The sequence below is a fragment of the Mus musculus genome, chromosome 18, assembly GCF_000001635.26.
Source record: "Mus musculus strain C57BL/6J chromosome 18, GRCm38.p6 C57BL/6J".
Taxonomy (NCBI): domain Eukaryota; kingdom Metazoa; phylum Chordata; class Mammalia; order Rodentia; family Muridae; genus Mus; species Mus musculus.
Window position 1 is genome coordinate 57,877,501 of NC_000084.6, and position 15,998 is coordinate 57,893,498.

General features: G+C 43.5%; 1 protein-coding gene across 4 annotated transcripts in view; it reads left to right on the top strand.

Moving 5' to 3' along the window:
* The first annotated feature begins 1,011 nt into the window (after window positions 1-1,011).
* The window catches only part of Slc12a2 (solute carrier family 12, member 2), a 68,310-nt gene continuing 53,323 nt past the window's right edge, over window positions 1,012-15,998 (top strand). For 3 of the 4 annotated variants that reach the window (XR_001782351.1, XR_001782352.1, XM_006525732.3), the window contains exon 1: window positions 1,012-2,044. Coding sequence is in view for 2 of the 4 variants with exons in the window: in XM_006525732.3 (XP_006525795.1) it covers window positions 1,307-2,044 (738 nt within the window). In the remaining 2 variants the exon portion in view is untranslated. The remainder of the gene's footprint in view (window positions 2,045-15,998) is intronic. The other variant, NM_009194.3, reaches the window with a different exon arrangement.

Genomic DNA, 15,998 nt, shown 5'->3' on the forward strand with positions numbered 1-15,998 from the left:
CTCTCCACACCTTTCCATTTCTGCAAATCCAGGCTCTTTAATCTTGCTTTTAATCTTTAAAGTATTAAAAATGGTGTTTATTCCAAGTATCCTTTAAATACAGAGTAAGCACGGGCATAACAGGCAGTGAGTGACCAGAGGAAACTCTTGTGGTCACTCACTTTCTCTTAGGTCTTTGGAGAGGTTGATAAAGGGGGATAGCTGATACTAAGTTGGAAAACAGGTGTTCCTTTATTTTCAGCCAAAACAAGCCTCCAGAAGAGGAGTGCCTTTTTGTGTTAAAAGCCGAGGAATTCTTCACTACCGCTGCGAAATGGGAAACTAGTAATTGTTGCATTGGCTGCTGCAGTCACTGTATCCAGAGGACTGCATTTCCTAACGCTGAAGTTAAAAATGTCATCAAACATCGAAATGAGGGTCCCTCCTCACCTTCTAACACCAGCTTTTAAAATAAAGGCGCCACCCAAGGGTTGACACACCCACCGCATCGCGGCTGGAATTACTCTTTGGTTATGCAAATCTCAAACGGGAGCACGGAGCTCTCCCGCTGGGAGAGCCCGGTCGGGAGCGCGCCGGGCTCGCCGGGAGCGTGCGTGGGCCAGCGCCTCCGGAAGCGCGCGCGGGCCCAACAGGAAAGCCCCCAGCATCACCCGCAGCCAGAGCGCCGCGGGGCCTGGGTACCACGCGCCCTAAGGGAAACCGCCCACAGGCCCTGCAGCATCTCGCGAGATCTCGCCGGCTCGCCCCCAAGTACTGCGAGTTTAGAACTTAAAAAAAGAAAAGCAAAAAGAAGCGAGAGGAGTCCAGAGGGTCCGTGCAGCCCGGGGGAGCATCAGCGGCGGTCCGTGCCAGAGCCGCGGCTACCGGCGGGCGGGAGGACGCGGCGGCTGCGGCGGCGGAAGGGGCGGTGGCAGCGGCGGCGGCGGCGGCGGCGGCGCGCAGGTCGGCGCGGAGGCGCGTGCGGCCGCGCCTGCTCGCTGCGGTGCGGAGGAGGCCGGCGCTCTCCAGGGTCGGCGCCGGGCTCGGGGCGGGCTGAGGGGCGGGCTGAGCGGCCCCGCCTCCCGCGTGCTGCACCGAGCGCCGCGGCCCCGCCGCGCCTTTAAACCGCGGGGCCGGCCGCGCTCGCGGGCACTCGGCGGCGGGCGGCGAGCGGCGAGCGTGCCGCGGCTGTGTAGTGGCGCTGTGACTCTTTCTCTCTCTATCACTCTCCCCCGGCTCCTTAGCGGGAGCGCCGGCCAGGGACCCGAGCCGCGCCGTACGCAGCGTCCACCCGCCTGCTCCGCAGGTCCCCGAGCGTCGGGCGGCGATGGAGCCCGGGCCCGCGGCGCCCTCGTCTGGCGCCCCGCGGCCCGCCCGGGATGGGGACGCGCCGCTGGCTGCCGCCGCCGGGGTGGACCTGCCCGGCACGGCCGTGCCCTCCGGCCAAGAGGATGCTACTACGGCTGGGAGGCAGGCTGGCGGCGGGGTGCGCGGAGAGGGAACCCCAGCGGCGGGCGATGGGCTGGGCAGACCTCTGGGGCCCACCCCCAGCCAGAGCCGCTTCCAGGTGGACCCGGTTTCCGAGAACGCCGGGCGGGCCGCGGCGGCTGCGGCGGCGGCGGCGGCGGCTGCGGCTGCGGCCGGGGCGGCGGGCAAGGAGACCCCCGCGGCCGGGAAAGCCGGCGGTGAGAGCGGCGTGGCCAAGGGCAGCGAGGAAGCCAAGGGCCGCTTCCGCGTGAACTTCGTGGACCCGGCTGCCTCGTCGTCGGCGGACGACAGCCTGTCGGATGCGGCGGGGGTCGGTGGCGACGGGCCCAACGTGAGCTTCCAGAACGGCGGGGACACGGTGCTGAGCGAGGGCAGCAGCCTGCACTCGGGGGGTGGCAGTGGACACCACCAGCAGTACTACTATGACACCCACACCAACACCTACTACCTGCGCACCTTCGGCCACAACACCATGGACGCGGTGCCCAGGATCGACCACTACCGGCACACGGCCGCGCAGCTGGGCGAGAAGCTGCTCCGGCCCAGCCTGGCAGAGCTCCACGATGAGCTGGAAAAGGTGAGCTCGCCCAGACCTTCCTCCCTCCCCATGCCCTGGCGCGTGCTGGCCTCAGGATGCAGCCGCCGACTCTCCCTTGGTGAGGTGGCAGCGCAAGACCCAAGGAACGACTCGCTGGCATCTCTGGATTCAGCTGTCAAGTGTGGAATTGCAGCGGAATGTAACTCAATCCTTCAAAAGTTTGCAGCGGGTTAGGCTGGTTATGTGATACGGCAGAGGCAGCACTTAGCGGGCCTCTCCCAATCAGTTATATATCTTGTGTATACTGTCTTTTTCACCGAGTCTCAAACGATGTGCCACCTCGCTGAGTTACACATGTCAGGGACCAGAGAATGGAGTGTGGGAGAGGTTTAGAAAAGGCTCTCTCTAGAGACAGGGTGGAGAGAACCTGCTACCATCTGGGTCCTTTTTAGATTGTAGTGTATGGCTTCTGTTTATCCATTAGAGGTCCTGAGTAGAAAGGTTGGTGTTTGAAGGAAAGCCTTAATAGCATGTGTTTGTAGTCTATTAATTATTAAAGCTCAGTTTTTGCAATCTTAAATATGCAGAGGGCTGTAGAAATCTTTTTCTTTTTATTCCTTTTCAAGGCAGGGCCTCCCTATGTAGCTCTGGCAGTCCTAGAGCTATGAAGACCAGGCTGGGGACTTAGATCCACCAGCATCTGCTCTGCCTCCCAACACTGGGGGTTAAAGGCGTGTGCCTCCAGACCTGGAGAGTATAGAAATCTCAAATCTTGGGAAAAGTTGTGTCTGATAATGGCAGGATCCTTTTGTTTTTGTTTGTTGTAAAGTTGTTTGCAGAGAAGGGCTCTGTGTGTGTGTGTGTGTGTGTGTGTGTGTGTGTGTTGGGGGAGGGGGTGGTAGAAAGATGCCTCAGAGAGCACTTGTTGCTCTTGCTGGGAACCAGGAGGCTTTCTGTGTACTCAGAGCTTACAAGGAGGCTCACAACCATCTGTAACTCCACTGCCACGGAGATTCGATGCCTTCTGACCTTGACAGTCACCAAGCATGCATATGGTGTTAATCTGGGAGGAATGCAGGCAAAACATTCATACACATAAAATAAATCTTTTAAAAGAGGGCTGTATTTAAAAAAAAAAAAACCCCAAAACTGACAGCTGTGAGTCTTTGAGTCTTAGAGAAAAAAAGGAAACACGGGGATGTTATTTTTCTCCCCTCAAGGATGTGGAGAGAAATAGACTGGGGTCCTCGCCAAAGCCCTTTTACTTTGCAAATAGAAAACCATTCTCATGCGCGCTTTGCACGCTTATTGACTTTACTAATTCTGTTTTTTTATGGTCTCATAAGGCTTTTATTTCCTTTAGGTTCAGATAATTATTTGAAGATAACATTGATGCTTTTGAGATCTGATTAATATTTAACTTTTATGAGTTGAATTACTTGACATCTGCCTCAGCCAGTCCATAATGGAATTCTGTGACTTGAGAGTTGGTCCCACAGCTGGAAATGATCCCTGTGAAGAAGTTTCTGTGATTGGCTTTGGCTGATGGTTTGATCTCATACATTCATGTCTCATGAGAGTGCATTTGTCCTTGTGTGTGACAAAGTAGCAGTCATGAAGTAGGTGCCTAGGTCCCAGCTCTCATAAGCTTATGGGATGTATAAAAGATTGACATCATTTAACCTTGGAGAATATTACCATTCTATTGTTGATATCAGAAGCTAACGCTTTCTGAATCATTTATTTTATCCATATGTAGTTTTTCATATCCAATCTTTTCTTTCTTATCCTAAGTCTTTGTAGGCTCATGTCGTAGTGGAGTTACTGCAGCATTTTCAGTATTCAGAGTTTCTATACAGTGCGTTTCAGATTTACTTCAGTAAAACCAAAGCTAGCAATATACCTGTAAAGTTGTAGAATTTAAGTAGAAAGGGATGTCAAAAGCTTCTGAAAGTTTTTGCGATTTTATATTTTGTCTGAAACAGCGCACTTCAAATCTTGGTGGTTTTGTTCAGTTTTGAACATCTGGAAAATAGACACATTACTAGTTATTTCGCAGTTGAAAAGGTCACTTGAGTCCTCAAACTCTGCTCCCCCAGGTCTCCAGGATTATTTATGGTGAAGATGAAAGAAAATATGCAGACATAGTGGGCCATGGCCATGCTGAGTGTGTGGAATGCATATTATTATTACTATGTAATATATAGTATGTATATATTATTGCTGAATGCAGTTCTTATTTTGGTTTTCATAAGCAAATATTGAAGATAGTTGCAGCAAGTGGGTTATACCTGTCAAGTTCAGTAGCACAAAACCACTGCTCAGTGTTGTGGAAGGGTGAGCAGTGGCGTCACACATTACCACGACCTCTGATTGGTGCTGCCAAAGTTGTTCCTCATCCATACAGATTGACAGGCACTTCCTAATGCTTTAGCCCTTAGTGAAGAGTGATAATTAGAGTTTCTTTGATTGTGGTGTCACTGTCCTCCAGTGGCTGAGTGTTTTCATATCCACGAGCTAAGTAACAGGTGCAAAGACCTATGGAAAGCCAGAGGAAGTAAAGGCAAAGGCTCTAGGAACTAAAGGAGTAGTACTGTCTTGTCGCTGGCCTTTTAAACTCTTTCCCCTAATATCTGAATGCAGGGGTGTAAAATCCTTGCGACAGCATTAGTATGTAGCCATTCTAGGAAGAAGGACTGATGGCTTTCCAGTTAGGAGCTGTTGATTGTGTTGTAACTGTGGGATGCTAGATGACGCAGTGAGTAGCAAGTCAGATACCAAGCCTGCACACAGCGGCACACAACAAATAATAGTTATTAACATAACAAATAAATGCAGTGAAAGGAAACTGGGTAAGATGGACCCTTGGTTTAACTGATCTTTGGGAAGAGATAACTGTGGTATTGTGGCTGAGACCTGAAAGATAAGTTGATGGTGGATCAACATTCCAGAACAAAGGCTGTATTTATAAAGGTAGTAAGGACAGTGTTCTGTTCAATGGCCAGTTTATTGTACTGTAAATGTAGTGGGTTGCAGTTTAGCGGTTCTGTGTGACAGAGAACATGATCTATTTTATTTGAACATCTTTCCTGGCCAGAGAATTGCTTTTAAGGTGTGGCTGGAAATTCGATCCTAAGTTGTAATCTAGTTGTATTCTTTCTAAGAGTCATGGAGTGTGTCAGAAAGTAAGAGAGAGTGTGTAAGTGTGTGTATGTGTATGTGACTCTGTGTGTGTGACTGAATTGAATGAAGCTTAGTTATGAGTGAAAGATTGTGTTGCTAAAGGACTAGAAAACGTGGCCCAGGATTATTGGGCCTGGAGAAAATGTAAAATTGTGTTGGGGACTTCTAATATCCTTGAAAGCAGTGCCCTAGAAGGACAGAAAAGAGTTTTAAAGTAGGCAGACACTATGCAGGGCATGGTGGCACATGCCTGTAGTCCTGGGAGGCTGAAGTAAGAGTACCTTTTGGTACAAGCAAGTAATGGCTGTTTAGATGGTTCTAGGCCAGACTGAAGTGGAAGGAACTCTCTTAAAAGGGTAGAAACTCTAAAAATTAATACTTGGAATTGAAATTTTTTTTAAAAGAAATTACTGTGCCTCCCTCTACACCCCCAATCAAAGTATCAATTTCTCCTATAGGAAGAAATAGTACCAGAAAAGTATCAAAGACTTTAACACTTGTGATTGTGAGCATAATTCTCAAATGTGAGGTGGTAACCAGTAACTGCTGGACTGAAAGCATCATCATCGCCATCACTATCACTATCATCAGTGACTGTATTTGGTAACTACAGTTAGAACCACTGTGCTGAAACATTTTTAAGTTTGCAGGTGTGTGTCAACTTGAGGTGTGTTGTTCATCAGAAACCTTTTGCCTTGACTGACCTGGGGTTAGGCTCACAGGTCAGGCTGTAGGCTAGCTGACCACTGAGCCCAGGTCTGGGGTTACAAGCATGGGCTAGTTTACTATCCAGCTTGTTTACTAAGCTATCTCTTCACCCCTTCCAGTGCAGATATGTTTCATAATATCACCTTTGCAGTTGTTCCGAGACCACGGCTTAGAATCCTGCTGGAGATGTTATGTTACCAAATCATGAAATGTACCTCTTTTTGTCTTTCTCATTAATAAAAGGGGAAAGGAGGGAAAGAGGCAACAGTATTGCATTATTTAGATTTTTTTTTTCATTTAATTTCTAAGAAATCAGTCTTTTACACACTTTACTGGTACTAAAATGATCTCATAGAAACTAAAACTGGTTTACTGGTCATTTCATTGAGAACTACAGAACTAGAATTCATACTTGTTTTTCTGCCTGGTGCTAGAATATTTTTTTCCAGGGTCTTTGTCTTTATCACATATTTCTGGCTATCGCTCAGATCTGCTGAAAGATGCTTGCGCTGCTAAAAGAGAGACTTCACCATCATCACTTCAGCGTGTTGACATCCTGAGGATAATGAGGAGGAGGATACTTGAGATGATGCAATTGTTAATTAATCCCTCACTAGAATCAGCTTTTGTCTCATTAATTTTCATACAGAGATTAGGTACTTAGTATAGATCTGTTCACTGACTGTATCAGGGCTGGCAGTTCCTGTCACTTAACAAGGGCTGTAAGTAAAACATTGAACAATTGCCTCTAACACTGAGCTACTTCTATGCCCTGCTAATTATTTCAAGATATAGTTTTGTTCTTTGAAAGTCACCCTGGGAGAACAAGAATAGGTTGTATCTGGGAATAGTTTCCAGATAGGATTAAAAGTGGGACCCTGATAAATATTTGCATGTGGCAAAGTCAAAGAGCAGTTTTGCTGGGGCCCCAGTCTGCCAGGTTCATGTTACTGGCTACTGTAGTCTGGCTTTCAGTTTCTATATTAATTCTCCAAGTAGATGACTACCTGGGTAAAAAGAAGATAAATTTGAGGATCTAAAATGAGGCAAAGAAAAAGATTTGTACATACTAGTCACATTTGATGCCATATCTCCATATATTTATGTTCATGCCTGTCCTGTGAAACTAGAACCTGAAAGATGTATGTAAGTTGAGTTGGTTCTTACAGGGTTAGTTTATTTGCTTGCAGTGATTTCCCATCAATATTTTTTAATGTGTCTGGGAAGTCTATAATACCAGTTGAATTAGTTCCTTGCTGAGTGAAGTGCATGTAAATGCAGTTATTTGTCAAATTCTTACTGAACATCAACAGCAGCACTGTTCTAAGTGTGGCAGATATAGATAGCAGTGAGCAAAAAAAAAGCCACAGGATTTCTAATTGTAGCATACAATAGGCAGATGTACTGCTGTGAAGAAACTAAAGCAAGATGAGAAAATGGCAGCTAGGTACCACTTTAGAGTAGTTGGGGACAGTCTTAATAAAAAAGACAGTAGCAAAGAAAGGGCTCACCCTATGCAAATACCAGGATGGATCCTCTAGACTCATAAGTAGGCACCCCAGACTGAGATATGTGGAATGTGATGGTGTGACTTAGAGACCAGGGAGGTCAGGTGGTGGGTAGAACAGAGGCTCAGAGCAAGGTGGTTTTAAAGGGAGATTTACGGGTATGTTGCTATGGTTTGGATGAAGTGTGTCTTAGGGTTTTACTGCTGCAAACAGACACCATGACCAAGGCAACTCTTATGAAGGACAACATTGAATTGGGGTTGGCTTACAGGTTCAGAGGTTCAGTCCATTCTCATCAAGGCAGGAACATGGCAGCATCTAGGCAGACATGGGGCATGAGGAGCTGAGTTCTACCACTTGTTCGGAAGGTAGCTAGAAGACTGGTTTCCAGGCAACTAGGAGGAGAGTATTAAAGCCCATGCCCACAGTGACACACCTACTCCAACAAGGCCATACCTCCTAATATCGCCACTCCCTGGGCCGAGCATATACAAACCACCACAAAGTGTATGGGAAGAGAGATGCTATGGTTCTTTAGAAATGGAATTGCTTTTTATGGAAGAAGACAGGAACTGGGAAGAGCAGGGTTAGGCAGAGTCAGTGGGATACCATTCTGTAAATCAGTTTTACCGTGAGAAAAATCCTCGAAAATTGGAACTTAAACTTGAACAGTTTCACATTGTAGCAGTTTGTCAGAATCTCCCTCTGTAGAACAGGAAATTGAGACAAAGATCTTACAAAGTCACTAAGGTTCCAAGATTTTTACTAGGTACCTGCTCTACTAGGTACATTGAATTTACTCAGTTAAAATACTGGAATCTTAAGCCAGTATACCTTTCTCTTCAGTGTCTTTGCCATTGCCGTACAATGGTAAACCGAGTAGTGCACTGCTGTACTCTTTGTTCTTAACAGTCACATAGCTTTATTAAAAAACCAAGACCAGAATAACTCCTGTTGTTTTAGAAATGCATTCTTCCACATGATGTTGCTTTCCTTCCTTGAGAACATCTTGCAGTAGAACCAAGGTACCATGACATAAGGTGACATAGATCTTTATTTTAAGATGTCTTTATTTCATACTTGATACTTTTGCAGAATAGAGCCTTGGTGGGCAGGTTGTCTTTTAGCCCTTTGAGTATGCTGTCCCAGTGTTTCTGGCCTCCATTGCTGCCGGAAGGAAGTCAGGATGGGTGACTCCTTGGGCTGTAGATATTCTCATTGCTTTTGGCTTCCAGCAGGTTGCAGCTGCAGGTACTTTCCTTTGTGTCTTGCCCAGGTGTTTCTTGCAGCTGTAAATTAGTTATTTTGTTATTGCTTTTCTGTCCTTTCCACTCTGAAATGAGATCCATTCAGTGATTTTATCATTTCTAAATATTGGTTCTTTTCTTTAAAATCTTGTACCAAAGTCTCACATTTCTGAAGTTTAAAATGCAGCTTTCATTTCTTTATCAGTTTCCTGTTGGTACTCAGACTTACTGTTGACTTCCTTAATAATCCTTAATATTTTCCTAATATTCCTTAATAGTTTTAAATATTTGCATCCTAAAGAGAAATGTTTGGTCCCTGCCACAAACATTTGAATGAAAAACATTTTCTCATCTTATTAATTTGAGGAGAGAAATGAATATGTAGAGAATGCATTGTGGTGACCCTGGATTTTTCTAATATTCTTCAATTTATTTTCCTTTTTTGTTGAGACATTGTCTCACTATGTATTTTACCATGACCTGGAATGCCCTGTGCAGCTCAGGCTAGGATCACAGCTGTGTGCCACCTTCCTAGGCTCAGACATCATTGAATAACTGGTACCTCTGTACTATAGCTGCCTCTGCCAATAACTGTTTGGCTCCCAGACAAACAACCTTTACCCTTACTCTTATTCTCCTTTTTTTTTAGAAAATCAAATGAATTTTCCATGTCCTCTGCTCATTTTGGGGTCTGTTCTGTTCTTTCAGGCTGATGTGGCTTCTCTCTAACTATGTATGCCACAGGCAGAAGACTGACAAAGCAGCAAGCTCACGCTCACTGGTGCAGGCGCTTGGATCTGTTTGCCCTCTGGTCTGGGCCTTTCCCCTCTTTCCCTGGGTTCTTTTCCATGCGTAAATAGTTGGGCTATCAGTTGGCAATTCTTGAGCACTAAATGGTCATTTAAATTCTTGACCATTCCACTTAATACATCTTCAGAAGAAGGATATGGCATCTGTGATTCCGATGAACTGAAAATGGGAAAGAAGACAGAAGATAGCTCCATTGCTGTGAGAATTGCCTGAAACACCCAGTGCTGACTTAGTTCTGGTACAGACTTTCAGGTCTTCCTTCCAAACAATCAGAGAAAACGTGCACATGCCACTGCTTCATCTTAACAGAAGGTATATGCTTCCTGGGAATTCTGTCTAAGGTTTCGTAAGCTCCGAGTTGACATTAGCAAGTTGTGTGGGATTTGAAGTAATGCTTGTGTTATTTGTGAAACATTGTTTTGTAACTGGGTCTTGAGGTTTTGGTAAAGAACATTCAGAGCTAGTTCCAATGCTGAATTCTTTGACTTGGATCAGCAGTTCTGACTTGGTTCATTGTGAAGTCACATGGTCACACTGTCCACTTTTATCTGTGGCACTTGAGTTTTGAGCTTTGCATTAATGCCACTGGATATTAATAGAGCATTGTTAACCAAAGCAAGTTGGATTTGTGTAAAACAATACACTGTTCTGAAAGCGTAGTCTGTATGGGGAGCATTACACCGAATACACCAATCACCGACAGCACGGATGGGAAGTGTTGTAGCTTTGGGATGATATAATTAGCTAGTACTTGCTAAAAAATTAGAACAATTATTAGAATAAGCCCCCTACTTTGACATCTAAATATGCATATGTATACGTATATTTTAACTGCTAAGTAAGCTGTTTTAAATATAATATTTTGGCATAGTCTAAAGCAGATGCTGTTAAATTGTAAGAGAAATTTTGATGTTTTAAGGATTTTTATCAGTATTGTAACCCCCAAAATATTTTTAGGATGTGAATAGTTTTTTGATGAAACTTCATATTTTTGATGTATTATTTTGAATTTATTTAAAGTAATAATAACCAATACTCAGAGGCTGTGAGTTCAAGGCTAGCCCAAGCTTTTATGATGAAATCCTGAAACACACAACTTAAAATGCCAGCTTTCCCCTCTTGAAATTATTTATTAGCTGGTATGAAAAATTTTGTGTTGTGTAAAATACCAATTTTTAAAGTTTTGTCTTCTAAAACAATATGTGATAGTACCCTATATCACATATGTTGAAACTAAGCTTTTAGGGGGTTAAATTCTATAGACACTGAGTATCAGGACTGGGAGCGGACACTTTTCACCACATTGCATCATTTCAGGGTATTTAGAAAACAGGTTAATTATCAAGCTCAATGTTAATTTACTGTTTTTTAGTACCAATGGCAGGAAAACTGTCTACTGTTTCAGACATTCTGTTTTCATTCAGTGTGGAAGAGTTGAGGCAAATGCTTAAACTATAAAATCTGAGTACTGTCTACAAAGAGGATTACAGCATATGATGTGTGCTACGAAGGAACTACAAGAGCATTAGAAAGTTTTGTGACTAACCCAGTTATGGAGGTGAGATTCAGTCTAGGATTTGGTCTGAGACAGTGCTAGGTCCCTTTAAGATATAGGCAAGGGAGCTCAAGCTGAAAGTCCCTTAGGAGAAAATAGTTTACAGCAAACGTTTAGATTGGGAGTGGTGGCATATGCACTTAATCCCTGCACTCCTGATACAGACGGTGCAGATCTGAGTTCAAGGCCACCCTGGTCTACGTAGTCAGATCATTTCTCAATAAACAAAACAAAAATCCAACTTTTCAGTTAAAGTCAAATTGCACCAGTTAGATACTTGATTTGAACTTGCAGTAATTTCTCAATTTGGAGCATAAGAATTGGAGGGAGGAGTTTCAAAGAAAATTAGTGGATAGATAGCTACCTCAGCGTAAAAAGTTATGGGACTTGGTTGGCTTTATAAGTGTCATGTTGTATCATATTTCATGTACATTTCTGCTTGTCTCATTGGGCAGTAAGCTCCGAAGACACTGGAAAAATACAAAGTCATGGGTTTGTAGATTTGACTAGAGAAGTCTCAAGTTAGAATTTCTCTTCATTCCTCAAAAGAAAGTATGCTTAATAGAAAAAGTGTGAGAATTTCCCTTCTGTCAGCAGTATGACTAATGTTTATCTTTAAACATGTCAGATACTATTTATTAAAAAAATGATGATAAATTCAAAGAATATTTATTGAAAGAAAAGAAAATCTTGTATTTTCCCAGCCTTCTTGAACAGGCATGGACACTCTGGGCCTGGGGGTTGGGGGGAGCAGGCTTGCGATGGGAAAGTGTGCAAGGGAATGGGAGAGCTGCATAGGACTGGGAGCCTTGGTGAAAAGGAGACATTACAACACAGACACTGAATGCTGGGCAGTTTGCCTGATGTCCACCTATCAAAAGAGCCTCCAAAGTGAACACTCATCTGTTTCCTGTTATATATTTTATATGCCTTCCTGGAGGGATTGTATCTGTGTAGATAGCAGCTCCTTCTCTGAAAGTGGTGTGGCGTGATCTATAGTCATTGTGTCGTTTCCTATTGGTAAAAGCTTGTGTCTTGCTGTGTTAGCTCAGAAGAACCTGTTGTTTACCACAGTAAACCTGGGTTGATTTGGATTGGAGTCTGCCAGGGTCCCCTCCCCAGGTTTTGGTAGAGCCAGGTTCTTCCCCAGCCTAGAAACCAGTTCTTCCCACCATTCATTAACCTCTTTGCAGCAGCAATGGGGAGAGCAGCCCTTGCTCACTGCAGTTTTCAAAGGACTTGCTAGTTGGAGGCACAGATGGGGGACCTCAGCAGTGGTGGGTGCCAACAGCTGGGAAGGCAGCTCCCTTCACTACTTTGGCTTTCCCATCTTGTTTTCTTTTGCATACATGTTGTAATTTGTGACATCATTTAGAACTCAACTCAGAAAAGGGTTGTTTTGTTTTATTTATGTGTATTCCTCTTTGCTATTAGATTTTTGTCTCTTTTGGTGACTTACAGTTGCCTGAAGTGTTGAATTTATTTGGTGTGACCTCAGAGTAATCTGAGATGGGAAAACCCCAGTGAGAGCCTGGTTCTGACTTGCACATGTCCTTTTTTCCTCTGTTGTAGCTCCTATCCTGCATTCACTCCATCTTCTGAGCATTCAGCTCTCTATCGTTGTCCTGTCCAAGTTTCTTGCTGTCCCTTAGGCTATTATAAGATTTGATATACCATATAGAAGGTATATCAATAAAATTATGACTAAAATCAAGACTTTTATTTCACAGCTAAAATATGAGAAAGGCTTTCAGTATAAAAATCCTTTGCCCTCTTTTATCATGGAAAGAAGTACTGAACATATCTTGCCATGTCAGGAGAATGTACTGTATGCTTTCTAGTACATGTAATTTGACTTACTGAAAGTAAAAACCTTTTATATGCAACTTTTTTATTATCGTTACTCATCTTCAATAAGTAGCCATCCTTGTATATTTGTTAGATGAATGCCTTTTATTGTCTTCTTTTTTCTATGTAATGTATAAAACATTAGTTTACAATTCAGGCATTTTTTTATAGGTGATGCTAAAAGGAAAACGTGTTCTCTTAAATATCTCTTTGCCCAAAAGCAGGTTTGTTCTTTGTCCACCTAACCCAGCGTGAGTTGACCCATGTACACCCAGCTGTGATCATTTGCAAGAGGACAGTGCTGAGGGCTTGCTTCTGATCCTCTCTTACTGGGGTGGATCAGAGCTTCTAAGCAGGCACAGCAAGAGCAGAATTGACCAGAACCAGTACATGGTGTAGTTCAGGGAAGCTGCTACCCTTACTCACATAGGATCAGCTGGGTAAATTTTCTCTTTCTGAAGAGTAGCCTGGAATTAAAAAGCCAGGCCGCTTAAGGATTGCTGTCCCGCTAAAATGCTGACTTAAAAAAATTGAAATGCCTAGCTATAGATTTGACTGTCACAATTGAAATGTGGCATTGATCCTTAAATTATGGTTTTATGATCATGGTGTGTCAGTTCAATTGCCCAAAGCTAGACATCTCACCCATTCATATATGTCTGTTGTATTATGTAGAGTGCTTATGGCCTTCCAAGACATGGTATTGGTGGCTAAGGATTATTCTCTCCATTTAGATGAGGAAACCAGTTCCCAGAGAGGAACTTTATTGAAAAGGTATGTAACCTTTGATAGGGTTAATAGTTATTGGAAGCTGCACTGAGTATGCAAGAAGTCTCCAGTGATGGTAGAGACTTGCCTTCTAATTGGGAAGAAAAAAAAATCATTTTAAGAGGGCTGGACAGTACCCAGCATGGTGACTGACAGTGTTACTATCTCTATGTCTAAAGAATGAGTGAAATGATAGTGTTGTCATTAATACATAAACTGCCTTTCTAAGTGCCAGATCTGCAAAGCGTGGAAGAATGTCAGCATTGCTTCGGACTCTTGTTGCATATTGGCACCATTAAGGGGTTGGCTAGTTTCCCTACTTAAAAGGTATTGATATTTGAATGGTCATAAGTTACTCTGAAGACAGTGTCATGGTAGTTTCCTGAGCCCTGAAGACACACTTTAGTACAGCTTTGCCCCACTGTTCTTTAAAATGAAAGACAACTAAACACCTTCCTTCCTCCCAGGTTGAAAGATATATAGTTTATTATTTGTGCCTGTTACGCCTAAAGTCACCAAGTACAGGTACTTCTTACAAAAAGCAGGCTGAAGTTTGCACTAAAATGAGTTTATGATAATGAGCATTGCCCCAAGTCTACTTTAAAGTGTTCTCGGGGGCTGCACTCTCAGTCTTAATGCCTCTCCAAGTGGGGGATAGGGCATGTGACAAAAATTGTTTTGTAGGTGACTATGGTGACTCATTTCTATAATCCAGCACGTGAGAGAATACAGTAAAAGGAAGGTTGAGTTTGAGGCCAGCCTGGACCACATGGCCAGACCTTATCTCAAGAAACTAAAATCATCCCTGGTGGCTGCATAGTCCTCATTCCTTGGTATTAATATTTTTGTCCAGAGTTGAGATAAAGATTGTCTTATTCTTTTGTGTACATGTGGAGAAAACTTTTTGGACTTTATAACTGGGAGGTTCACAGAAGAGCTTCTAGCATTTAAGTAGAAGTTGTCCAAGCATGGTGGTGTAGACCAGAGATTCCTACACTCAGAGGCTGGGGAGCGGGAACAGGAGGTCAAGGTCATTCAGAAGTACAAAAGGAGCCCAGTGCTGTGTAGATTAGTGTGCATGCATTAATAACCTCATGCATGTACGGGCGGTCCTCCCTTTATTACGTGTTATAGTTGTTTTTTTGTTTGTTTTTTGAGACAGGGTTTCTCTGTATAGCCCTGGATGTCCTGGAACTCACTTTGTAGACCAGGCTGGCCTCGAACTCGAATTCACCTGCCTCTGCCTCCTGAGTGCTGGGATTAAAGGTGTGCACGTGTAATAGTTGTAATTGAAGTGGTGTTAGTTGTAATTAAAGTGGTGTTAAGGTTTTCAATTGTAATTCAGGGGAAAAGCCCTTGGGCATATATTTGTCCTTAGGTACAGTTTTATTCATGACTTTTTAAAGAAATCTGGTTTTATTGTAGACTGTCTCTAAAATACACAGTGGTAGTTTAGTGTTAGGAAGAATTAGCTCAATTTGTAGGAACTTTTGTGAATATTTTGTGGTAAATCTTAATACTGTAGATTGGGGCATTTTCTGTTATATGATGGAAAAAAAATCACTATGTCAAACTGATACCTTAATAAGGAATATTTTCTTTCAGAGCTAGTAGAATTGAAATATACATTAGTAAAACAAAAGACAAGTTGGTATTAGTAGAGTTTTTGTTTTTAAGATGTATGCATCTAGGAATAAGTCTAAAGTGTGTTTATATCTAAGGCATTTTAAAAAAATTGAGTTTGGGGGCTAAGAAGGTAGCTGAGTGAGTAGCTCACCATTTGACCTGGAAGACCATACAATCCAGGCATGTTAACCTGTGTCTCTGAGAGGCAGGGTCAGAACCCGGGAGGCCTGTGAGCCAGCTGTCCTGTCCTGTGAAGAAGCAAACAAAGAGTCCCTGTCTCAAACAAGGTGGAAGGCAAAGATGGGCGCCCATATATACACACCCTAGTTTTGGCCCTGGTTGAAGGAGACCTTTGAATATGCAAGAAACAACCAAACCAAACAACCCCCCAAACCAAAACTCATCTAGTCTAAAAAAAAAAATTCTTTTTCTTACTTCTTCACAGAGTACTAACCATGGAAGGTTCTTCCATTCTTGCATTTTCTGTATCCTTAGGAAAGCGCTCATTGCAAACCCATGCTTTCACTCCGTATGTTTCTCTTATTTTGTTTCCATGTATACATTCATCTACTGGTTGGTTGGTTGTCCTGGCTCCTCTTCTACATTCCATTTATGAATCTTTAAGGTGCCTTTTAGACTCTTGTCTCCTGGTCTACACAGTCCATTTGTATCTTTTTCTAATTTCCTTTTAAATGGAATTTTGCTTTGTAGTCTAGGCCGACTATAGATTAATAATCCTC